The sequence below is a fragment of the Microtus ochrogaster genome, chromosome 22 (genome assembly GCF_000317375.1).
Source record: "Microtus ochrogaster isolate Prairie Vole_2 chromosome 22, MicOch1.0, whole genome shotgun sequence".
Taxonomy (NCBI): domain Eukaryota; kingdom Metazoa; phylum Chordata; class Mammalia; order Rodentia; family Cricetidae; genus Microtus; species Microtus ochrogaster.
This window is the reverse complement of record NC_022023.1, coordinates 16,081,903-16,108,978: the sequence shown is the minus strand read 5'-3', so window position 1 is coordinate 16,108,978 and position 27,076 is coordinate 16,081,903. Positions and strand designations below refer to the sequence as shown.

At 46.1% G+C, this 27,076-nt stretch overlaps 1 protein-coding gene across 4 annotated transcripts in view; it reads right to left on the bottom strand.

Annotated features, from left to right (window-relative positions):
• The window catches only part of Ntrk3 (neurotrophic receptor tyrosine kinase 3), a 360,980-nt gene that overhangs the window by 262,780 nt on the left and 71,124 nt on the right, over positions 1–27,076 (bottom strand). For all 4 annotated transcript variants that reach the window (XM_005357742.2, XM_005357743.2, XM_005357745.3 and 1 more), the window contains exon 4: positions 4,330–4,398. In XM_005357742.2, the coding sequence (XP_005357799.1) occupies positions 4,330–4,398 (69 nt within the window). The remainder of the gene's footprint in view (positions 1–4,329; positions 4,399–27,076) is intronic.

Below are 27,076 nucleotides of genomic sequence, written 5' to 3'. Positions count from 1 at the left end.
TTCAGGAGAAAAAAAATAATAGCATCTTGCCTTAACCAGAAACTCCTGAGTATAGTACAATGCCAAGCCAGACTCTGTCAAATCTACCAAAGCTCAGAAGATACTCTCAGCTTGCTCAGTAGGAAGGGCACTTACTAAGCTGGAGGGAGACTGAGTCAGGCGCTTGCCAAAAGTCCTCCTTCCAATCTCACGAAATTAAAAGTACAAGAAGGGTCTTGGCACACAGCAAGAGCTCTGAGGTGATTTTGGCTTTCCTATGGCTCCAATCAGGGGAGACAGCCATCTTGGCTCCTGGAAGGACATGCTAAACATTCAGATTATGGCACTAAGTTGGGAGCTGAAAGAGAATGAATTTTGGAAACAGTGCTTTCAGGTGGTGGTCATCCTAAAAATGATAACATTAGTCTCCAAATGACCAGTTCACCATCTATGTGATCCTGGTCTCATTATTTGACTTGGCTCAGCCTTGAATCCCTTATTTGCAAAACAGGTTTTAATAGCAACTCCCTTGTAGGGTAGCTTCAAGGATGAGCCAGAAGCCTGTCTATATTAATTATTCATTGAGTGTCTTTCTTCTTCTTTCCTGATGGAAAGCTACACATACTTAGCCCTTCTAACGAGGGGCTCAACTATGTCCACCACAGCATCAACTGTTACATCACAGATTGTGCCATAGCAGAGAGGTGGATCGGGGCATGGCAAAGACCCTCCAAAGGGTCTTCATGGAAGAAGGAGATGTGCCGAGAAATGGCTAAGTATCCCGTTTACCCTGTCTGTTTCTGCAGACACTCACTGGAAATCTCACTCGCCTGGCTTGTGACTCTCCTGGCTATCACTGTGCATTGAGTCCCTCTCCTGCAAGGCCAAATCTCCTCCCGACAACACCGGACATATCCCCGAACCCCACCCCACGGGCTCCATTAAGCAGACCCTGGCAGTCTAGATGGCTCATGGGCAGATGGTGCCATGTGGACTAATCAAGGAGTCAGACAAGAAAATCCTACCCCCTCTTCCATTTGCCAGGAAAAGGATTGTTTGGATTTTAATCATAGCCACAGCTGAGAGCCAATGCTCAGCCCCCTCCAGCCCAAAGATAAATTTCCCACTCTCAACATTCAATTCTTCCTCAAACACTAGACCCCTACCAGCGTGATTGCTCCTTAGAGAGGAGCTTCTTCATCCGCCAATACGACTTTTTCTGATTTAAGACGATGACAGAAACAAAATGCTGTTTGGGAATGGTGGCATTCACACACTGCCTCACTCTGCAAGGAATGTCTTCATTCGCCCATAAGTTTTATCCAGTTCACCAGTGTATTGATCCCAGGCAAAGAAGAATGCAGAATCCCATGATCCTCTGGGAGAAACGTGACATTTCCTTTAAATATATACCCACAGAACAACTGTTTCTAAATCTCCGTGAAGCAGGGCGGCAGGGCGGCACACCACTGATTTCATAACCCGTGATTTCTTAGAAAGAACACTGGACATTTTCTAGATGATTCAGCCTCTAGCAGACCCTGACATCTTTTGGGGGGATACTGTCTCTGGACTCCGCTAGGTTGAGGGGCAGAGATTCTAGGAGAACTAGATGCAAACAAGCAGACTTTCTACCCCCCAATCAGTTTGAGGTCATTATGCTTTGTTGTGGTTTTAATGAGGTGTCCCCCAAAGTCTCAGGCATTTAAAAATTTGGTTCCCAATTGGTGGCTGTCTGAGAAGAGTTAGAAGGAACGGCCTTGCAGAAGGAGGTGTGTCACTGGGGTAGGGTTAGGTTTCCAAAGCCCACAATCATCCCAGTGTGTTCTCTTGGCTTTCTGTTGTTCCTCTAGTGTCATGACTGACTGCCAGCTGTAATGCTCCACTCCATTTTGGTGATGGACTCCTATCCCTCAGAAGCGATAAGACCCAGATATTCCTTTTATGAGCTACATGGCTCATAGTGCTTTATCTCAGAAAACTAACTAGTACCTGCTTCATCTTCATGTTTATTTTGACTGGATTCAGAATCACCTAAGAGTCATGCTCTGGATCTATCTATGAAGGAGTTCATAGATTGGGTTAACTGAGGAGATAAGACATGCCTGAAAATGTGTACAGCACCATTACACGGGTTGGGGTCCTGGGCTGAGTAAAAGGGAAACAGTTAAGTGGGGCATAGCGTTCATCTCTCTCTGCTTCCTCACCACACACCTGCCGCCATGACTTCCTCACCATGGCGGACTACATCCTGTCCAGATGTAAGCTAACACAGACCCTTCTTCCCTTTTGTGTATCTTGTCAGTCTCACTTCCACCCACTGGTCTGGAAAAAGCAAAGCTATAATTTATCTGCACAATAGAAAATATGTAATGATACAGCAATAAAAATGTAACTGATGCAGAGAGACACCTAGCAAAGACTCGTAGCCACATGCCTTTTGTAGGATATACTAACTGGCTGAAAAACGGGGGAGGACAGTTAAGCACAGTGGTCCAGGCTTTGAGTCTACACGCTACTGCTCATCTCATGGGTGGCCTAAAATAAGAGTCTTCCCTTGCTAAGTAGCCCAGTGTCCGCCAATGTGGCGTGGTAGTGAGAATGGCTACGTCACAAAATTGTCCTAAGGATTAAATCAAATAACATACATAATTCAACAGATTGCTGTCCCAGTGCCTGGCACAAAGGAAGAGTTAGGAAATCAGTGATAGTAATCATTGCTGTGGCCTTGCCATCTTACCCCTAAGGTCCTCCATGAAGTTACATCTAATTCAGGGTGGGAATGAGTGGAATACAAGGATGACATCTCTGACATTAGAGATCAGAGACAAAGTTTGTTAGGGAGAATGCTTTATAAATATGAATTTGTTTACCTTTCTCTAGCTATTAAAAGAGCCTACTGGTGCCCATCTAGATCTCAACCAAATGGGACTAAGAACTCTGGCTACAAGGTCTACTGCTGCCTGTTCCAGAATATCAGAGTCAGAGCCTAGCAGGGAGGGACACAATTCTAAAAGGGAAAGCAGTATATGGGAATAGTGTCCATTGTTTCTGGACCAGGTCTCACTGTGCAGCCCAGACTGACTAGCCTGTAACTCATGTAGCTCGGCTAAACCACAACTGTTGATCCTTCTGCTTTTACCTTCCAGGTACGGAGACTACCGGGAATCCCAGTTAGCAATACCTTCAAAATGATCATCTCTCTCTATACATTTCTGAGATGGTTCAGGAAAGGATCATGTGAACAGTCAGGCCACAAGACCAAGGATAATATGCAAAGCTGTCAAGGGTAATGAGTCTGATCTGAAAAATCAAGGTTATAACTTATCCATGAACATAGGTCTGTCCAGGTGGAAAAAGAAGGTAAAAGGCCCATAGCCAAGGCAGAGGTCCAAGGTCTTTGCTTCCTGGTAAATGCTGTGATTACAGACAGGGAATTTAGATCTGAGTCACCAAGTAAAAAGGAACACATGAGCAGTCTCTCTTAAACCCAGACTCCCTAACTCCATCCATGCCTCAGTTCCTTTTCAATTTTCTTGATTTATTCCCTCCTCATAATACACTGTCCTTCATGCACAAAGAGGACCCTGATGACTCACACAGCAGCATGAGTTATTTTCTCCTGTCTCCAGCAGTGGTCACGAATTTGCACTCATCCAGCCAACATCTGTTTGCACAAAATGGCTGGCTGGGGTAAGAGTGCACTGATCAACCTTGGAATGTAGCAAAGCTGAGCAGTCCACACACAGATAAAATAAATATATGCCCTCTTCCATGCTCACAATGCTCAGACACCAAGCCAAATGAGTTGATATGAGCTCATGAGCACTGTAAGGGCCATACAGTCTGAAGCTGGAAGGCCATGCTCAAGTGTCAATTATGCAAGTCCTTAGCAGTGCAACTGTAGCTGATTCTTGAGTGGGTTCCTAGGACTTAGAGTCCACAAAACGCAGAAAATTATAGCTACCTTCCCTAACTCTTATTATGCTAAATCTAAGATCATATAAACAAAAGCATGCCTGATAAAGTTACAAAGTTATGTATAGCAAATAATATTTATTAGAAATTTATTGATATCTTTATTATGGATATTAAAATTGTCACTGCTAATTGCCTGTACATCACAAAACCAAAGGCTGATAAAAGATGAGCTTCTGTCTTTTGAAACAGAGTGTACATCGAAAGTCAAGTCCACGGATGGGGGTGGATCACTGTCACTGAACATGGTATGCTCAGTGCTACCCAGCCCAAACAGCCCAGCCACCAGGCACTCCAATGCCTGACACTCCTCCCCACCCGACCATTACCAGCACTCCACCACCTGGACAGAGCCTCCAATTCCGAACTTACAATTCCCGAAGACTCAGTGTCTGGAAGAGCTGCCAGGAGAGCGTGGTGAGCCGGTTACTTGACAAGTTTCTGCAAAAATAGACAAATAACGGGGTAGTTAAAGGACAGAGCCAGCAACAGGAATGCCCTCCGTGGAGGACTCAGTCACCTGGAGGCAGGCGTTGGTGCACTTCTTTTTCTTCACCCAATTTTGCAAAGGATAAGCCTGCTAAAGGTTGAGACCGTTGGGCAGCTGTGAAGGGGATGCTGAAGCCTTTCTCCAGGGTAAGGCATCCAAGAAACAATATGGTTCCCTTGCTTACTCACGCTGCCCTCTAATAAAAAAAACCTCAGGGAGCCTGTTGGAAGCAGCCTTCTCTAAACAATAGTCCTGGAGGTAACCAAGCCCGCAGTATCCTTTACATCCACACAGGCAAGGAATCTTCAGGTTCCTTGAAACTTCTTACCCACCCCTCCCCAAGAACACATGCCCATTCTGGAGATCAAGACATCAGCCTTTTGTTCACACATCTCTTCTCCTAATGGTGATTTAATTGTTCTCATTAGGATGAACAGGGGAAGGGAGCAACCATTAGTCTTCTGAATAAAAGAGGCAACACGCCCACAGTTATTACTTTGTCCGGCTCAACAAACAACTTTGGACGTGATAACAGCCCTTAAAGACAGTAGTTAGGCACTGCAAGAAATGAAGTAGCAACCCAGGAACAATGTACTCATTGGCTGATGGGAATGGATGGTATTGCGGGTTCAATTTAGATAACTATCCATCCATACACAAACATGTGTATATTTGAATCTATTAAGCACACAGGTAGCAATGCAAACACATACTCTTGTTCACACACATACATAGACACATCCATGTGAACTTATATTTCGGTAACTTCTGCAGCAAGTAGAAGAGTCAGATATAGGCTATGCTGAGGTCTGGGTGGTAGACCATTGACAAAAAAGATGGAACCTTATCTTCAAATTACAAATGAATAAATGAATGAACATAAAGAATAGTATAAGCAAAATGACAAGAGTAATCGGGAGTTGGCTACTTCACTTGGGTGCTTGAATAGTTAACAAGAGACCTTGGAACAGAAAGAATGATAATGAGCTGAGAAACAGTTATAGAGATGGACTGGGGATAAGCAGGAGAGGGACTCCCGCCATATTTGCAGACCTTGGGAGGAGACAACAGAAAGCAATGGGGTAAGGAGCACTTAGTGGGGATGTATCATAAACTAAACATCGCTTTTCATAATGGAAGACCAAGGCTGGAAGTTGACAAGCTAGTTAGGAGACCTTACCTAGCTTCCACACACAAAAAAAAAAAAAAAAGAAAAGAAAAGGAGAAGAAATTAAAAAAAAAAGAGGAGAGATGGATTGAAGGTAAGTTCTTGGGGTAACGCCATCAGAACCTGCAGCTAGCTCTGGGAAAAGAGGAGAGCGAACTGAGTGGTGGGTATTATGGTTGAAATTTGAAATGGCCTCCACAGATATGTGTGTTTTGAATGTTTTTTCTCTAGCTGGTGGCACTAGTTTGAGAAGTCATGAAAACTAGAGGTAGATCACCAGGGCTACGTCCTTAGTAATGTATTACCTCTGACCCCTTCTTGCAGTACTGTCTGCCTCCTGTCTATTAAGAAGTGAACAGCCTTCCACACACCACAATGTGATGCTTTAGGACATGAGACCGAGAGACCATGGACTCTCTGAAACCATCAGCCAAAATATTCTTACCTAAGTTCTTATGTCAAGCCTTTTATCACATAACCAAGAAAGTCATTAATATATTGTTGACTACTGGGGCCTTTAGTAAGATGAAGAAGCCTGCTACTAATAGATCACATTTGGGCAGTTGGACCAAAATGATCCACTTGGATCAGATAACAGAGGAAAGACAAGAGAAGGTAATAGCAGATGGATATAACAAATTCATATGCTATATGCAGGTTTGAAAACATCGCTATAAACCCATCATTTACACAAGTAATATCTACCTATTAGTAAAAGTTAATGTATTAACAGAAGAGCTTCCCACTTCTTAGTTAGATAACTAGAGAGTGAAACCAAATAGTGTATTGGAAAGATGTGTTTGTACTGAGACCTACAGAATTGAGGATGTGTTCAATATGAAACAAGAACAGATACTCAAACCTAAGAACAGGAAGAAATAGGACATCCCATTTTTCCTTAGATGCAGCTTATCTGTGATAATATTGCTGGATCCTACACAGTCCTAAACCAGCTAACTTTCTAAGACAGTTTATGATGGTGTTGGTAAAGCAGCCCATCTCTAAAGGTACAGGGGACAGCTATAGAAAGGAAAGAGACCACACACGTATCTCACAAGTCTGCTACTCTATTCTCTTCCTTGTGTTTATTGCTGTCTCTGTCCAAAGGCCTTGAAAAAGCTCTCTGGGATGACCCCATAAGCCCAGCTTTCCCACACCTCCTTGCGGGGTTGACAGTTCTGGTGTGATATCCCACGTTCAGTAAGAACCATCTTGAGCCATTTATCAGGTTATGCTTCACAAAGCCCCTATGACTTATTCCTACAAACATCTCCCATTATACCCATGCACCTGTGAGAAGAACTGGGTTACACAAGAACTGTATCAAGATCATTTCAGGTAACCCCCAGGCCAAGCTCCCCAAAGCAAAGGCTCCTGCTCAGAGGAACAGAACAACAATGGGTATAGCAAATTCCCACAGTCACTGCCCAAACATAACCAGTAGCCTTCAAGCTCAGAAGTTGATAACAAAGGCCATGGGCCTCAGTACCAGTTTGCTATCCTCTGAGTCTTGATTGCCGTTAGCCTGTGTGATGTTGCAGCCAATGTGAGTGCTTGGATCAGCCAGGCAGAAGCCTTTTTGCTGTCTCTGTTTTTCCCGCGTGTTGTCTCTCATCAACAGCATTCTTTGGAGTAACACTTGAACAATGGGGGCCGAGGAGAAAGTTCCATCAGGGAAATGCTTGCCTGAGATGGTGTCCCAGAACATAAGTAAAAGGCTAGGTATGGCAGAACAAACTTGTAACCCAAGCACTGGGGAGGTAGAAATAGATGGATTCTTGGAGCCTGCCAGCCAGCTAGCCACTTCTAATCACAGAATTCCAGATTCCAGTAAGAGATTGTATCCTCCCTCCAAAAAGAGTACATATGGTTCCTAAGACAAGAGACCCAAGACTGCCAGCCAGCTAGCCTCTCCTAATCACAGAATTCCAGATTCCAATAAGAGATTGTATCCTCCCTCCAAAGAGAGTGCTTATGATTGCTAAGACAAGAGACCCAAGACTGCCCCCCAGCTAGCCTCTCCTAATCACAGAATTCCAGATTCCAATAAGAGATTGTATACCCCCTTCCAAAGAGAATGCATATGGTTCCTAAGACAAGAGACCCAAGACTGCCAGCTAGCTAGCTGCTTCTAATCACAGAATTCCAGATTGCAATAAAAGACATTGTATCCCCCACTCCAAAGAGAGTGCGTATGGTTCCTAAGACGAGAGACCCAAGACTGACCTCTGGCATTAATCTATATGTGTATATATGTACACACACACACACACACATGCATACACACACACACACACAAAACAATTCCTAAACTTCAAAATCACAAGAGAATCCTGGAAGACATCTGGAAAGATTCCCAGCCTGCACCTTTAGTTCCCTAGTTTTCTTCACTATTCCACTGAACAAAACCTAAGCTTCAAAAAATCTGAGCCCTGGCAGCCTGCGGGGACCTCGTGCTCACTGAGCCCGGAGAAGCATGCCTCTGATGAAGTACACCTCTGGTGAGAGAGGCTTCTGTTAGGAACAAGACATCCTAGAGGCAGAACTGGCCCAGGTACGCCGGGCAGCCTGGCTCCTTTCCGAGAAAGGAAGAGGCAGAGAGCCTTCCAGGAGTTCTGGGGAGCCCCAGGCAGAAAACAGGCTGCCAGCCACGTCCTCTTACAAAGGTCATGCTTCGCTACAACAGGCAGAAATGTCAAGAGAAAATTGGATTCTGAAAGAAAGAAAATCATAGGCACTCTGGGCAAATAAAGAATAAGGAATAGCATTATTCCCTCCTTATTACAAGGGAAAGGCAGCTGGGGGCCTGGGACACCTAGTAAGGAGGAGTGAGTTTTTGTTCTTCCACAGGGGTGCAGCTTCATCTCCAGCCCACCCACCCCTCCTTCACACACAGAGCCCCGCCTGGAGGAGAAAGATTCTTCAGATTTCTCAAGCACATTATGAAGTGGCCACTGCAGTAGGCATTCACTCTGTCCACATACATACATATATTTATATATACATATATGTGTATATATACTCGTATATATATGTATATATAAGTATGTGGACAGAGTGAATGTGTGTGTGTATGTGTGTGTGTGTACTCACATACATTTCCAGATACAAGGACATTGCTTCAGAAGCCCAAGGACTGTGCATTGTGCAACCTGTGTGACTGTACCCAGTGTACTACCCTCGACACACAGAGAAGTACCCAGGTCAAACACTCCACAAACACGAACAGGGTGTACCACCAGCAGTCCTGTCCTGTTGGACATTTATACATTCCCATGAAACAGGAGAGATGGGGAAAGTGAGGTCTGGGGTTTTGATGGGCATTAGCATCCACATGGGCAGAACTCCCTGCTCCAGTTTTCCTTCCTGCTGACCCCTCACCTGGATCCATCTGTCAGCCGTTATTGATGGTCCGGTTATGCTGCTCATCAGACAAGAGTTTAATTAAGAGTCAGCCTGCCTCAGAACTCCACCAGCCTCCTCCCTAACAGATCCATTGTCACCTGCCTTTGACTTTTGCTTGGGTCAATGGCCAGTATCCAAGTCATCTGACCATCAAATTAGTTTGGTGAGTGAGATTTTACGAGATGAGGCATCACTTTCCCGAGTCCAATCTCTCTCTCTCTCTCTCTCTCTCTCTCTCTCTCTCTCTCTCTCTCTCTCATCTGAGACTTCCAAACAAAGCCATTAATTTTGTCCTGCACGACTGTCTCCCTCCAATCCAGACTCTGGGGTCCAGAGGTAATAAACAGAAATGATAGGAGCTTTGAAAGCAAAGTGGTAGACACACATATGGCCACACTCCGGGCCCAGTGGAGAGATGGGGCTGAGGTGGCCCTCCCTGCATTAACTAAGCAGGAAACGGGGATCCTCTGAGGCAATCTGCCACTCTGTCAGATAGACAGGTCCCCTGATAAAAAAGCCTATGGGGTTACTAAGAGCAGCACCCATCTTTAGTTATCAGGAGTGGAGCCCTCTATCTCCTTCTAGCCTAAGTCAGTGACGCCATGGAAGGGTCAGTAAGATGGACCCGGCTACAGGAAGAATCCGAGCAGAGGAGCCCTTCTGTGGCCCTCAATACTTGGGCACTGAGACTCGAAAGGGAGACAGTAAGGGCCATCAACCGAGATCCTGAAGACAGAGGCCGGTAGACTTCCTGCACCAAGAGCAGGACTAACTTTTAGAAGCAGAGCTTCTACTGGCAGAAGCAGACTCAGTATGTCTTGCCATTCCTTCGTGTCAAGGATAGCTGAGGAACCCACCTGACTTCTCTGTGCTATTCCACCATCCTGCTCCACTCACACGCCACTCAACCACACATAGCCTGACACACTCACATCAGCATCACAGACCTCTCTGTCAGCTGCCTCCCGTGCCAACTCTGAGATGACTGCCACACCTCTGCATCACCTCAACCCCTCTAGCTTACATTTGGACTTCTATGATCATGGGCCGAAATGGCGCCTTTCCCACACAGTTCCATGTTGGAGCCCTGAGGATGTTAATATTCTCTGAGATTGGGACATATAAAGAGGTGATTAAGATGACAAGGGATCACTCGAGCTGGTCATAATTCAACTTGACTGATGTCTTTATAAGAAGAGGTGAAGTGGACATAGACACACTCAGAGGCAAGACCATGTAAAGATACAGAGGGATCACAGCCACCAAGAAACTAGAACTAGAGGCCTCAAAAGAAATCAAACCTGCCGAGACCTTACTTAATCTTGGCCCCTGAGCCTCCAGAACAGAAGAAATAAATGTCCATTGTTGAAGCCACTCGAGCTATAATGTTGTGTCATTGTAGCCTAGACAATGAATGCACCTGTCTTCAGCCCTGTCATTTGCCCTGAGGCCCTGACAACCAATTTGAATGCCCCACTATAACCTGGCAAGGACTCCAAGCCATGGTTTTCTGTCATGCTGCACCCTCCTCTATATGCAGGATCACACTGAGGAACCAGTCTCCAAGACAAGCTCCAGCTGCTAATATCCAATCTTCTATCGGTTCATTTGTTAGCCCCCTAGGTAACCCCCCCCCAGCCTCCCCCTCCAAAAGATTAGTGAGATAGAAAAAACGGGGAACCGGAACGATGTTCAGCTCTCATCCCAAAGACAAATTCCACTGGCGCTGGATTTTCCTAGAGGATTCGTTCTGCAGCTACCGAAGGGCATTTCCCCCGCGCATCACATGTTTTCTGTGCGTGCACTCCGCGCTGCTACCCTGAAACCCCTCCCAATCCCACGGCTCCTAGGCTGCAGCTTGCCAGTTGGAAACATCACAAGGCAAACCTCAGTTATTTCTTGCAGAGAGGCAGCGTTGGAAAGGGGCATCTCTCCCTTCCTTACGATCTATCACCTTCTCCACTCTCTGTCTGCCCTTTCCTCTCAGTTTTTTTTTTTTTCACCACATGAAAGAGAGCTACTTGGTCTTCGGCTCAATCCATGTGAGCGTCTATAATAAAATACCATAGGCTAGGGACCAGGAGATGGCTCAGTCAATAAAGTGGTTGCTGTGTAAGCATGGGGACCTGAGCTCGGTCCCCAGAATCACGTAAAAGAGCTGGGCCTAGAAAGACGCACTTTAATACTAGCACTGGGGAAGAAGACCCAAGTGGATCCCTGGAACTCACTGGCCAGTAGGGCCAATGTAAAATCTGTTTCAAAGAAAAGCAAGGTGGATGGCTTCTGAGATTGTCCTCTAGCTTCTACATGCATGTATGCACGCACACATACACACATGTGAACCATACATACATACCATACCCACACACAAACCATAGACTAGGGGCTTACAAACAAGAGAAATCTATCTGTCATAGTTCTGTGCATTCTTGGGATATGGAGGAACCATGGGCAAGCAGATGAGGGGCGGCCTGTGGTGGCTGCGTCATCAAAGGCTCTTCTAACCTCCCGTACTGTACAGGATGAAGAGTCTCAGTCAGGCTTCCTTTATGGGGGCATGTGTCTCATTCCTGGCGGTGTCCCTCTTAAAACCATCATGCTGGAGACGATGGGCTCAACAAAGAACACCAACATTTAGAACACAGCATCCACCTCCCCGACACACCACACTGGATTGCCTTTAAAATTTCTGAAAGCACGGGAGGAAAAGTCAAATAAGGAGAATCCCCTACTGCAGCATCAAACCATATATAGTGTTTCCTGAGAAGAAGAAAAAAAAATCATGGGAGAAAGATGGGGTTGATGGTCTACTGACCACATGCTCAAGAACCAGGAGTTCCCACCCCATGGTCTTGACTCTGTGACTTTTATCTGCTGAGAGTGGGGGGGGGGTCTTGTCACCAGGATCTAATGGCAGCACTGAGGGAACCCCATAATCCATCCCTTTAAAATTCAGAGGTCTAACAAGAAAACAGGTGCTGGGGCCCAAGCTTCCTCTTGAAGGCCAAGAGACATTTTTCTCCATTGCTGATATATTTGCTTTTCCCTCAATTAAATTGTTGTAAAAAGGGGTGGGGGTTAAAGTCATCTGAGCCATTTTTATTCGGCTAAATTACACTGGCTGGCTCGTTTAATGAACTTTAATGAAGCCAAAATGCTTTCTCTAATCAAATCTCAAGTGACGTGCCTGGAGTCTTGACCTTACATCAGGAGACTGGAGGCAGCTTTCTCAAAAATGCCCTCTGCTGGACTAGGTCAGGGTTGCCAAGGGTGGGTTCCTGGGAATCTAAGTTTGTAACATATTCAATAGTATTATGCAAAAGTGGGATCATACTACTTGACAAAACATTCCTCTACAGAAAATCAAAATGGCTTATTTACTATGGAACTTCTCAGGGTCTTAACCAGGAACTGGCTTACTTGGTCTCTCAAACTTAACTGGACCACAGAACCCTCTCTACAGCATACCCACCAAAAAAGAAAAAGAAAAGAAAAGAAAAAAAAACACACAAAAAACCCTCCCTCTTTACATACTTAGTGATGGCAGTCCTAGACTGAGACTCAGCAAGCCCCAGCCAGGAGGCTGGTGGTCTATTTTTGCAGTTTTATTGGAAAGCAGCCATTCTTGCTTGCCTCTGTGTTGCCTATGGCCATATTCTAAGCAGGATAATAGCCTTCCAAAGATACCCACATGCAGAATCTGGGATACACACTGTTCACTTCCAAACAAAGGGGGCGGAGTGGGGGCGGTGAAGGTAACACTGGGAAATTACCCTACGTTGCTTTGTTGCTTAAACGTAACCACAGTAGCCTTTTAAAAGCATACACAAGACCTGGGCCAGCTCAAGTCCCACAAATTCCAGACTAGAGACAGGAAGAAGCAATCACTGAGTTCCAGCCCTAGGGGACCATTGGTAACTGGTAACTTTTAGGGAAGGAGCATTAGTTTTGTTAAAGGGTGGAAGGCATTTCAGTGGATGGCCACACACCTAAGAATATCTACCCAGTGCTATTGGACTGAATGAGTTTTGAAAAGAAGAGCACAACTTTGGGTGGGTACAGAAGGAGGATTGTATCTGGGAGGAGTCTGGAGAGGTGATGAATGTGATCAAAATACAATGTCTAAAAATCTCAGAGAATTAATAAAAATATCTATTTTAGTGGAGGCAGAAAGCAGAGAATGTAGCCAAGGTCGCAAGGCACAGGAGGATAAGATGAAAGATGCACCATGAGTCAAGGCATGTATGTGGCCATTAGAAACTGCAAACATCAAGAAACAGATTCTCCCAAGGGTGTCCAGGAGGGAGCATGGCCCTATTAACATATTAATTCTAGACTAGGGAGACCCACTGCAGACTTATAAATCACAGAAGGGTAAAGCACTCTATTTACATTGCCTTATATCACCAGCTCTTTTCATTTGTTATAGCAGCAATGGATAACTGATACAGGTTACATGCACCTTAGCACAGAGGAGTCAAATAGATGCAACAAAAGCCAGTAAGTACAAAATGCTAGGTGGTCCTTCACAGGAAAATCATAACAACTTCTATTCTGGGCTGGAATTTTCTCCTTTGCTATCTTTCTTTCATTCCCTTCCTGCTTGCCGTGTGTGTGTGTGTGTGTGTGCGTGTGTGTGTGTGTGTGTGCGCGCATATGGGTGTGTGTGTGTGTGTGTGTGTGTGTGTGTGTGTGTAAATGCTTGTGGTGATAACCTCAGGCGTTCCTTATCACAGGCTATTTAGCATTGGTCATTTCCATTTGAGACATGGTCTCTCTGGCCATGTCTCTCTGGACAAGTAGGGTAGGCTGCCTGTCCAAAAATTCCAACAGATCCTCCTGCCTTGGCCTCCTCCCCAGCACTGGGATTACAACCGTGAATGACCTGTCTGATTTTATTGAGGTTCTGAGAATTGATATTAGATTCTTGTACTTACAAGGCAGGCACTTTAGTAACTGAGCTATCTCTCCAGCTCTTGGTTGATTGGTGGTTGGTTGGTTGGTTGGTTGGTTGGTTGGTTGGTTGGTTGGTTAGAGTCAAGTGTCTCACTATATATATATATATATATATATATGTACTGGCCTTGAACCCTCAGTCTTCCTGACTTAGGCTCTCAAGTACTGATATGAAAGGTATATGCTACCATATCAATCTAGACTGGCACTTTTCAACAGAAAATAAACACAAGACCCATATGCCATTAGAAATTTCCTATTAATGGGATTTTAAATGGCAGAAAGAATTATGAACATATTGAAAACATCATGAATTCAACCTGTAATCAGCATCTAAAACCACCACTGAGATATATTTTCATTCTTAGGCTGTTATGTTTGTGTAGTAAGTCTTTGAAATCCGTGTGTATTTGACATTCAAAGCACACCACAATTTGCACTGGCCACCCTTCAAGTGCTCAGCAGCCACAGATGTCCAAGGCAGAACTCTACACCATCTGTGAAACTCAGTTGTTGACCGAAGTCCTCGGTGAAGAGAAGCTGTCAACAGCTGGAAAAGTGTAATTATAAGCTCACAAAGTCAAGCCGGGACAACACTGTCCCCAAATCCAGCTGTCAAGAAGTCTGTGTTATGGAAAGGAAAGCCCTCCTATTGTCCCACAGCCCCACAGGCTGGAGAAGCTCAAGGCAGGAAGCAGGGGACCAGGACTTGCACCTGCTGAGTAGTGTGGGGTAGGACCCTGGCTGCATACCCAGGAGACCAGCTGGGAACAAAAAGTTGGACTCTTCCAGAAGGCTTGGCCTTCTTGGTTAAGTGTGAAGTCTACCTTGTAATTCAAGCATGTCTATGAGAGAACCCCAACCTCCTGTTCCTCCTCATGGTCCATCTCCTGCCACCCTTTGTCTCCACGTCATATCTAGCCCTGAAAACTCACCATGCACAAACCGGTACCTCCATGCTCTCTGTTCCTGACAGCACCCTGGCCTTCTCCAGCACACAGCTGCACCTTGTGTTTCCTGCACCCTTCACACCTTCGCTCCTTATTCTCCAGGCCAGTGTCCACGGTCTTCCCCCAAGACAGCTTGTGGTTGCCATTCCGACATCCTCTCTGCCTCCTATTTCTCCCGACTGGATTCTGAACGAGCATTGTCCACTGCCCACATCTCAGACTGTCAGCTTTGAATGCCAGCTGTGTGTATACTGCCACCCCCTTCACGCTGCTTGCATTGGAAGCAGAGAACCATTTCTCTTCATCGTACACCCTTTATAGCACCAGAACCCAGGAAGTCTTCAATAGATGCACAGCAAATTTAACTGAAGTCTCTCGATATTCATTTGAAGAGACAGACTTCCCAAGGGCACTGGAGGGAAGGAAGATCTTCCCTCTCGGCAGCTATGGTGTAAGAACAAAGAGGACACAGCAAGGAGACAGCCAAGGAACAAGGGCAATCCCAGCTGCAGCAGATGTGGCTCCTGCTTCTTTCCATGTCCCTCTCTCACCTACATACTGGTCTTAAGACCTCAACCTCAGTCTCCACCGCTAGCAATTTTTACAGCAGCTCAAACTCTCCTGGAGGGTGAGGAGGAGCCCTTGCCCTCCCATTGATGCACACACACACACACACACACACACACATGTACACAGGAGTATAGCACATAAACACGCTGCACACATTCAAATATCACATATATGTACCACATCACAAACACAAACAAAGCTACATTCACAAGCAGGTTTGAATTCACATGGATTTGCACACTCACTCACTATCAGTCTGGCCCCCACAAAACATAGAAGAATCTATGGATTCACCTGAGGATGAAGGCGCTCTTCCTCTTGACCCTTCTCTGCCTCTGGCAACCTTCCATTCCAAGTCACCTGCCTAACATCAGCCTGGCCAGAATATCAAGAGGACAGCACAGCAGGACCAGGGCTGAGCCCACTGGCCAGGATGTTCTCTTGGGGTAAGAATCCTTTCCTGTGTCAGCACAGCCTCAGGGTGGAAGGGTACACTCAGAAGACCAGGACTCAGCCTGAGAGAATCTATTTTCCCTATGACTGGACACACTGGTGCTGGAGCCTGGACACAAGAGAAGGAAATGAAGAGCCTGGGAGTTAAGAAGATGTCCCAAGGTAATCCAGCAAACGGGAACTAAAGTGGGGGTCAGGAAGTGCCGCATCTCCTGATACCCACACCCAGGCTGTTGAGGCGTCCATCAGGGCAGTTGAAGAGTCCTCCTCTCTCAGCTGGGTTCAGTGTGTAATGGAACAGGGTAGGTCGAGCACCTACGGTCTTTGGCCCCACAAGGAATCGTGTATGCTAGCCTTTACTCTGCGGTTCCCATTACCTAGAACCTTGACTAATTTATGGACTCTCTTGATCTCTTAGTACCTCAGTTTGCTCCCCCATAAATGGGGGTGGTAACAGCAGGCCTGTCTCCATAGGAATTCTGAGATGTGACTGGGGTATGGGAAACAGGGAGTGGACAGCAGCTGTCACAAGGCCTATCCTATGTTCCTTCTTGCATGGCCCGTCTTTCCCCTTAATTAGAAGACCCATCTCTAGTCATCAGGCCCAAGGCCGATAAACAAATAACACGGCCCAGGCCATGGTCCTTTGCATTCCCACAACACTTAATATAATAAAACACATAAGTTCACAAAATAATACAGAAAGCACTTTGATAAGGCAGCAGCAGGTAGCCTGCCCACTTCTCCAAGAGGTAGCCTGGCAGCATTTCTATACCATAGATCCTTCATCCTGTGGATCCGGACACCCCTAGCCTGCTTCCCTTCCTTTTGCTTGTGCAAAGCAGAGAAGGGATGTTCCATACAGTCTTACCTCCTCATAATGTCTACCTCACACCAGACAGAGTGTCCCTGAAGCTATTCTGGGAAATTCAGCTCTTTCGGAATTTCTTTTCAAATTACCAAAAGCTAATTGACCAAAAGCACGTGGACTCTCTAGAACCCTGGAGAGGCACTGCAGGAGGGAGAGGGGAGGCACTGGACTCAGGCTCTCAGCCAGGGCCACCCACGTGGCGCATGAGCTGGGCAGTCATGGCCATGGCCCTAAAGGAGCTCCGCGTGATAGATGACGTGCGTTCATTTTCTTTTTTTTTTTTAACTCAAAAGCTGTCGTGACCAGAACAAAACAAAGATGCAATATAATACGGTCTGCAGAGCCTGATCATCAAGAAACCCTACACAGCCAAAGAGTGGACTCTCTCTGGGAGTGAGGGGTTGGGGAATGAAGGGAGTCAGGGTCCTGTGGGCCACGCCCCAAGCTGGGAGGAGCTGCCTGCAAGAGAAAACTTGCCCTTGGAAACCTGAGCTCTGGGAAGGACTGCCTGGGACCAACCTGGCTGCATCATGCTGCACTTCATGTGGAGAAGCTATTCCTTTAAGGGGGGCAAGCAATCTCCCCTCTTTCTAGCAACCACCTTTGAGTTTAAAGGAAAATATACGACTGTCTTAAAAACATTAAAATTGTAAGAACAAAGCTGCCTGGGGCTTCTGTCTTAGGGTCTGATTCTCCAGCATTGAAGACAAGTTCTCCTTCAAGAGGAGCCCAGGAGAACACGGGATGAGGGGGTGTGGGTTCAGAGAAATCCCTAGAAGGTTTCTCTCACTGAGGCTAACAGAAGCACCCAGAGGCTAGTAAAAACTGCAGCACCCTCAGGGAGTTCTGAATAGGTAGGATGGGAGGAGGAAATTTGCATTTCTAAGAGGTTCCTGGAGTGTTGTTGATGTCCCCCATCTTAGAAGCACCCTGAGAGAACCAATGATCTGGTGATTTTTTTTCCCAGGATGAGTGGATTAGGACTCCAATCAAATCCATACCCTCAAAAGCTGTTAGTTCAAACACACTAGGTTGCTGGAGAATATGCCCATGGGGACATGTGTCCAGATATAAAGAGACACCTGTTGGGAGCCAAAAAACTTCCTGTGCAGGCTCCTAGGAGCAAACACCATCATTAATAACTGGGAAGGCGGTTGGCATGCCCCGTCTGAAAGTTGGAGGGGGATACCCAATTGGATGGAGCCATGAGTCAGCTGGGGAAAGGGCTGTCATTGCACTGAGAACTAACAAAATGAGCAAGTAAAGGCCTTGCTGTACAGATGATTTGCAGACAGGGCCTGCTTGCTCCCTGTTTGCACGTGCACAAGTGCAGACAGACAGACAGAGAGACAGACACACACAGAGACCAACAGACAGACACACATACATACAGGAAGAGGCAATTCATTTCCACAGAGGTTTTGTTTTTGTTTTGATTTTTGGTTTTGGTTTTGGTGCTCCAAATTCAATCTCTGAGTTTTCCAGAATCTGGAGACCTTTATGAAAGCTTGTGGGGGCTCCCCCCAAAAAAGATGCTTTTGTGAACTCCCATGCATTGGGAACCTAAAAGATAAAAGCAGGGGTTATAAACTAGAGAGCATGAGAGGGGCCACCAGACATCAGAGAAGGCTTAGAGGAGGAAAGAAAGGATGGGCGTCACTGATTGATCCCAGTGAGCAACTGCAAAAGCGGGCATGATACCCCAGCTGTCTGGCTTCAGAGGTGGTGGTCTTGCTTCCTCCTAGTAGCAGAAGGAGGAGGCGCTGTGCTACTGAACTTCCTGTTTCTGCTCTTCACCTGACCCTCAAGTGTTACCACCTCCAGGATAAGATCACACTGTTCCTATCCAGCAAGCACAGATATGTGGTATACATAGCGTTTTGGAGACAGCAGGAAAAAAAAAAAAAGTCCAATAAAGAAAAAGGCCTGCTGCCATGTCTTGTCAAATGCGGAGCCCAGAACTGGGATTGTAAATGAGATCTGTCCAAGTCTCCTCCCCTAGTATTCAGGAGGAAACACCAGCATTGTATAAACATGGAAATAAGACTCTCGGTGGACCCCATCCCTGCTCGGTTTCTAGCTCTATGATGCTTGGACAGCTCCCATTGGCCATGCTAAGTCTGAGGCCTCTCTTCTGAACTGGATGGAGGGAGTATAGCTACCATATTAGCGAGTGAGCATCCAATAAAGCAGTGCGTCCGGGCACCCCACATAGTCCTTGTCATCTGACAGGCACTCTCCGGTAAGGCACCATTACCAGTAAGGATGAACAAAGGGAAAAATCTGATGTGATAATGCCTCATAAGACAGCTGTGAATGAAGAGCAAGCAGCCAGCAGAGAGGGCGGGAAGAAGTGGGGGGGGGGACCCACGCTCTACCTTACAAATCCTTGGAAGAAACAGGCACATGGAGGGAGCCATCATCACAGGAGCAAGCAAACAAGAAATCTCGCACCACGCAAACTCACTCGGCAGACGCGGCTAAATGGTTTCCAATTAATTAACTGATTACATGATAGAACAGAAGGGGATTCGAAAGAGCGCTGTTGACCTTTAAGAATAATTAATATCATCAGGATAGCAAACTCATCCAAGGAAAATAATGAGGGACATTTTCATATTGCATCCGAAAGCCCGGGATAGTGAGGCAGATGGGCTTTATCTAAACAAAGTCCAGCTTCCTCTTAGGGCTTCCTCTCTCCTTTCTCTCATTACTCATCCCCCACATCCGGGAAGACCCTGGAGATCTGTGTCCTTGCTACCTCTACACGTGGTTCTTCTGTTAGCCTAGGCAGAGAGGTTAGCCAAGGATACCAGGCACTGTGTCACTGAATGGTGGAAGGAACACCGAAAGCATCACAGCCAACCTCTTCTTGGTTCTTGGTGTCTGGAAACTTCTTTCTCCTCCGGTGCCGCTGCCAGAATCAACACCTCAAATGCAAAGCCCTATGCTTGCAGCAGAGCCCCCTTCTCCAAGCTTTCACTTCACACTGTCATCTTCCATAGCAGCTCTGATGGATGACATGATATTACATCCGATAGCAACCAGTCTCTGTGCGCTGGGCTCAAGCATCCATCCATTCTGATCACTACTCTACTCTTTGTGTTCTGGAAAGGCGGTATGGAGGGGATCATGGCTTGACACTCTAGCTCCTCCGAGAATGCCTGCCTAGTTCTTGATCCTCTTCTGTGGCTTCCTGACGCAGCAGCCTTCCTCTGGGAAGTCTTTCCTGGCCAGCACCTCTGAGATTACTAGTTTCCCCACCTACACCTCCCTGAGCACTTTATCCATCCCTGTAAGTCAGCACTTGTCACACAAGAAAGTATCTAGCTTCCATTAGAGAAAGAGAACCCTCAGAGTCTAAAGACAGGTCTTTTCTCTACCTACATGGATACCTAATGCCTATCAGTGTACCTGGAACACGGGTCTTCCATAAATGTCTGTTGAGTGGGGTCAAGCATACATAAAAGTGATATAAAATTTAAAAAGTATATATATATATATATATCAGGGATAATTCCAGGCACAGTAGTGGATGCCTGTCAGCCCTGCACTCGGGAGCTGGAGGCAGGGTATTCACAAACTCCAGGTCAGTTTAGGCTACACAGTGAGTTCCAAGCTAATCTGAAATACACTGTAATACCCAGGCTCAAAACAGAAAAATAAAGAGAGATTAAGACCTTGATTGTTCTCTACGTAGCCCCAAGGACACAAGAGTAATGTATCCAGTTAAGTACCAATGACAGCAGACCACATATCCTGATTTGCCCAAACAGCTCAGTTCACAGCTGCTGTCCCAGAATCCCACTGTGTTAGCTTCCTTTCCCACTACCCATGTCCTACTCTGGATTTCATACTGCAAGATCATCCCGTTTATGGAGCGCCTACTCCATGCCACACACCCTGTTAAATGCCGGCTCCTATCTATGAACAAGGCAGGAATGTTGATTCTCTAGACCAATAAGCTTCAGTATCAGCCTGCTTTCTCTCCACTATTCAACATATTCTCATTCGGTGGCTGCTCCAGGTTAGGAAATGCCAGTCACTGGGTGTACAGGGTGAATGAGCCATGGTTCCCTGCAATAATCTGTTCGTTCACCGTGCTTCTAAAACGACCCACAGAAGGGACAATTTTTAGACAATTATTGTCCAAAACAAACAAGAATTTCCACTTTTTCCATGGTCTCCACACCTTGTTGGCCCTGTGGTTTGACAACCTGGCTGCAGCAGCACCCATAGATACTGGCATCTTTGCCCTGAAATGATTATATTTGAATCATTAGAATAGAAAAGCCACAGAGCATTCTCAAGAAGGGCCCACAGCAAATACAAGAGGTCCTGGAAAACTATTCCCAGGATAGGATAACTCCATAGAATCCCAGCTCCACCCTGACCTCATCCCCATACCCCAGATTCCCATGGGCCTTTAGCAGAGCTCTATCTGAGCTTATTCCCAGCTACTGCAGAGTTCGAGACCTGACAGCGGTCCTTCCTCCTAAGTCCATATGGATCAATGTTCACTAGAGCTCCCTTCCCTTCACTGTCTCCTCCTTCAACCTCCCTGACTGTAAGGAACAGCCATGGCCTCTCTTCTACGCTGCAGCTGAGGAGAAGGAAGGACCTGCTGCCCTCCCCATCAGCCCTGCCTAGTTCTGTCTTGTTCCTAGCGTCAGCTGATAGCCCCTTTTTTTCTCCTTTAATTATACTTCTCTGCTTTCTCTGCTAGTGGCCTCATGACTCAAGGCTTTAATTTATTCACCAAACAATGTCATTACACCACTGTTTTCTGTAATTTATACCAAGCATAGGCTTTTGGCCTCTGTTGCCCAATTCTGCAAAAATGTTTGGGAAAAGCAATGTCCTTTTTTTTTTTCCTGAAGCCAGCTCCAGGGAGACTTGCAAAGGAGAAACAAGATAACACACTTCCATTTTCTGCTGAACATTTGAACATAGTATCCACCCCTACCCCTACTTAGTTACATTACCAAAGAGCTGCTGTTTCACTTTAGGCTGAGAAATGAATAGAGACCGAGTTTGGGAGGAGCTTTTTTTTTCCCTGTTTTTGCCTTTTAGACAGGGTCTCACAGTATCTCAGACTGACTTCAAACTTACTATGTAGCCAACAACACTATGGTACTTCTAATCCTCCTACCCCCACCTTTCCAGTGCTGAGATTACAGGCGTGCACCACCATGCCAGCTTCCTGTGGTACTGGGAATTCAACCCAAGACTAAGCAAGCACCGTGTCATCTGAGCTGCATCCCCAGCTCCACCCTGCTTTTTGGTTGTTTGGTTTGGTTTGGGTTTGAGGGTTGTTGTTAATGTCGTTGTTGTTGTTGTTGTTGTTTGGTTATTGTTATTATTGTTGTTGAAAGAGTTCAAAAGGGAACTCTAGTCTGATCTTGTGCATGTGATTCTCCTGCCTCTGCCTTAAGTTCTGGGATTAAAGATGTGTTGACACCACACTCAGCTCTGGACGTAAGGCACTTTGAACTGAACTTAGAGAAATGAGGAAGGAGAAAGAACGGAACACAGGATTTCAAGGGCTGGCCATTGCAGTGTGACCATAAACACCAAGATTTATGTGGACTAGAATTCTGGCATGACATTCTTGATACAGAGGAGAGGGACAGCCATATGCTGACCATGATTGCTGCTGAAGGAAAGTGTGTACTCAGGCATGGTGGGATCTTCACTGACGAAGACAGCAAATTGGGATAATTCTTCTTCCTGCTCCTCGGTGACTGACCTCGGCTTCAATTAAAACCCTGAACTTTGTACCGGAGTGAAAACAATTAATTAACTTGCTAATCATTTCCCTGCTAGGAGGACTTTCCTATATTAGTAATAATAATCATGTGAGCAAACTAAAGAAAATTGGGATACAGAAATCATTTTCAGAGAAATCGAAACAACGAGCAACGTTTATTGAGGGCTAGTTAGGCACTAACTACCACGTGCTTTAAACATATTTCTTCATTGACTCTGCCTGACATTTTATGGCCCGTGTTATTATAATGATTGGTTCTCATCTGACAGATAAAGAATCCATGGCTTAGAGGTGAGGTAGCTGGTTCAAGGTCACAGATGTGGTAATGTTAAAATTGGACCTGAGTCCATTGCGTTTAATTTCAAAACCTACACAACATGTACACGCCAATATGCTGTGCAGGTGTGCAGGTGTTCGGTTGTGTGTGTACATGTGTGTGTGTTTGCATATGTCCACATGTTGGAAGATGTCTAAATTTCCAGACTGGGACTCTGTTTTGTAGCACATAGATAAAAGCCTTCCAAGAAAGAAGAAAGTTTATTACTATAGACAATGTAACTCTATAAGTTCTGCTGGGCTGCTCCCATAGTTTGGCATCTTCTGCCCTTGCCTGTGGGGAAAGCTATGCCAAGTTCACTTGCTCCATTGCCCACTTGACAGGAGGAATACAGAAGGCTCACCCTAGGAGCTTTCCCCGAAAGAAAGAAGATCATGGCAGCTCACAACCTTGCAGGATCCAAGAGTCCTCAGTTCAAGTCACTCCAGATCCTACATCATAGCTTTGACCCAATCTGGGCTATCCTTGGGTAGGTGATGGGAAGAGCTCTTCCCCTGCTTCCTGTAGGTCTGCATCCCACCCGAGATACTGGCAAACAGAACAGCACCCTTGTCTAATATATGTAAGTGGCTCTTGGACATACACACTGGGAGTGTTTACTGAAGGACTCAAGTCAACCACTAGCATCTGGGAGGATGCCAAAAGGTCAATAAAGATCAGGCTGGAGCCTGGATGCCTGTATCATGAATGTGTACACTGGTACCCTGGAGGTAAAAGAGGGTATGGGTTTGAGCCCTGGCCATGGTGCTGAATCTGTGGGGGTGGGCACAAGAACAGTGATTTTTGCCAAAAGGAATAAAACATCATAAAACCCCTGTGCTTGAAGATGCTGAATTCCTGGCCATGCTTAGAGGAGTCAACTGCTCTTTTCGACAGTTACAACAGAAAGGATATGAGATCTGGAGCGGACATAAAGATGGATATAAATCCATCTTTACTAGCTATGTGACCATGGACAAATTAACGTTTCTGAGATCAGGAGTCCTCCCTCATCCCCCCCACCGCCTCCACCCAGTGTTCCTTTGTAAAACAGAGATAGTGCCAGTTACACTGTTATTGTTGGGAAAGTGTCTAGCCTGGAGCTTGACACAGTCTCTCCCCCACTGCCTGGCTTCCCGCCCTGATTCCTTGTGGATGTGCACACACACACACACACACACACACACACACACACTACATTCATTCTCTCCCTCTTGCTATACATTACTACAAATGTTATTCTACAAACAAGCCCAGACCTTCCTGAATTCTTTCCCAGAATTTCCAGAGTACAAGAATCTCTGCCTGCAACGGTCAGCACCATCCAACAGATGGTAATATGTTTATGTCACTAGCTTAAGAAAGCTAATTTTATCTTCCCAACTAAATTGAATACCCCAACTCAGCCTGGGCCAAATCTTACCTCAGTGTCCTCAATTCTCTTTCCCACTTCAAGGGGTTACCACGGGAGTCATTTCCTAAGCACCTGTCACCTGCCTTTCGTAGCTGCCATTGCTGTGCTAGTCACAAAACTGCCTGATGGAAACTGTGGATTGGTCTTTGGTGTTTTCAAACTACTTCCCAGAAATTGCTCAACTGTCATAATACCACTATTGCAAACTGTTATGTGTTTCCTATGCCATGGGATCAGAACAGGGAGAAAGAACAAGGTAGCAACTGCCCCGTGGTAAGTCCTGAGTCAACACCAAGATGCTCAAGTCTAGAAAGCAGGTGGCTATCCTCCTTTCTCCTAGGTGGTAGTGGTGGCTGAAGGAGCTGCGCAGTGCACAGAAAAGACACAAGACTCAGAGTCAGAGGCCTGGATCCCTAAACACACTGCACTAATTCTAGCTGTGTGGCTTTCAGCCACTCACTCACTCAGATGCCTCCCTGATGAAACAGGGATGGTACTAATTGCTACTTCATCTTAGTACTGCATACATAATGAGATGATCCTTGGGACATGTGTTTGTAGAGCACTGCAGCCTGTTGAGTAATGCAGTGTGTTACTCAAGTAATTAACCATTGGACACTGAAGAGAGGTGTGCCAAGGAGACCCTCAGAACAGCACATGGAACAGAACCACACAGCACTAGTGATGATGTCTGCTCTGAGCCCTTTTGAGCCCCCCACCCCCCAACAAAGATGCACCAATTCTTCATCGTTTCCTCACCATATCTAACAGGGGTCTGGAATATTTGAGGCCTGCCAGTGAAAAGTGTGAATCCTGAGCAGAGGGAACGAGACACTTCCCTAGAATTCTGGTACAAGGTTTCACCCAGAGGTATGGAAAAGAAATGAGCGCATTATATACCAGGAATTCAAATGTATGTCCTCTCCCTGGACCCTACAAAAGCATAGGAGGGACAGACACAACATTACCAGGAACTTAAAGAGTTTAGGTGACTTGACCAAGGTCTCCCAGCTAGTCAGCAGCCAGCTGGAAACAGATGCCAACTCTCCTCTGCTCCAGTATTCAGGGCATCAAACCGAAATGAGAGAGGTGGTAACAAAACAAGAAAATTCTAGCACAGCCCCACATCCATGGAATTCTTAAAATGCATCAAATCCAGAACGGCCATTGCATGCTGCTGGACCAGAAAACCAGGTTTTCTCAAGGTGGCCGGGGGTTATGAAGAGGTCTGCACCAAAGAGGAAGACAAAGAAAAGAAGGCACAGACATGGCTGAGATGAGCCAGGAAAAGAGAGAGAGATGCTGGAGCTTAGTAATGCAGTTATTAATATCCTAAATGGAGTTCTGACTGTTTAAGCTTTATTTAAGAACACGCCTGACTGAATAATTACAAGGGCTTAATTTGTTTTCTTTTCTGCACAATAAATAAGGAGTACACAGTTCCTCTTAGCAAACACCACCCTTCCTGTTTCAGGAGGAGTTTCTGAGCTGGGGGGGGGGATGCTTGGTACCTGGGATTTGACGAGCAGAGACAGTCCCACTACCACCCAGAGAGGTGAGCTGGCCACCCTGAGTACAGATGGACTCACCAGAGACTGGAGAGGACAGGAACAAAAAACAACTAGGTGTCCATTCCTCACTCTGGGAGGATATTGGTGTGAGTGGGGATGGCTGAGGTCACTTGAATTCCCCTGGATGGGCACTGCTCATGACCTGCTCTGAGAGGCACTGACACCATCTTCATTTGGGTTCAGTGGGCCCAGGATACACTGAACAGCTTTCTTTCCATTGCCCTGGAGCTCAGCTCGGATCCTCTGCTTTCTGGGCCTACTCAGTTGCCCTAAAGATGAAACCTGAAGAAGAAAGTACCAACTGAGGCAAGCTGGAACTAACTGAGAAATCCCAAAATGGAAGTACAACCCAGGTAAAGGCTGTTCTTTGAGAAAGAAGGAGCACCGTACAGAGGAATCTAGGAAGCCTGGGAGCACCAGAGAAGGCAGAAGCAGACATCAGGGTGGCCCAAAGCACCTTCTAAGGTGTCCTTCCAAGGTGCTGTCCCACCCAGGTCTCTGCATGGACCAGGCAATCACCTTGAAGACTGAGACAGAGGGTTTGGATCATATCGTAAAAGCATCAGAGTCACATTTAGGAGGATGATGGATGATGTTAGAATGTTCGGGCTCTGAAGGCTGAGGTAGAGAGAAACATCTCTGGGACAGCCCAGGATGCTGTGGCACTTAAACCATGGAATGTGCGAGAGGCTGGGTCCCTGGTGTGGGAACATGGAGACATCTTTGTGGAAGGAGGCACAGAGGCACTACACTATTGGTGGCAACAGATGCGGCCATAACAGAGGAGGCTCTGTTCTTCTGCAGCCCTGGGTCCTCTTCGTGCTCAGAAGTGAACAGTTTCCCTGCTCCAGTGAGTGGGTATCAGGTCACAGGGCTCACCTGAGTATGGGATCCGTAGAAGCAAAGTGTTATGGTTTGAATAAGAAATGTCCCCTATAGGCTCCCATGTTTGATCTCTTGGTCCCCAGCTGGGCGTGCTATTTTGGGAGGTTGTGAAACCTTTGAGAGACAAGGTCTAGCTGAAGAAACTGAGTCACTGAGGGTCGAGCCTCAGGGTTTTAGCTGACACTAGCTTTTTCTCTCTCTCCCTCTTTCAACCTTCTCTGTGTTCTCTCTCTCTCTCAACCTTCTCTGTGTTCTCTCTCTCTCTCTCTCTCTCTCTCTCTCTCTCTCTCTCTCTCTCTC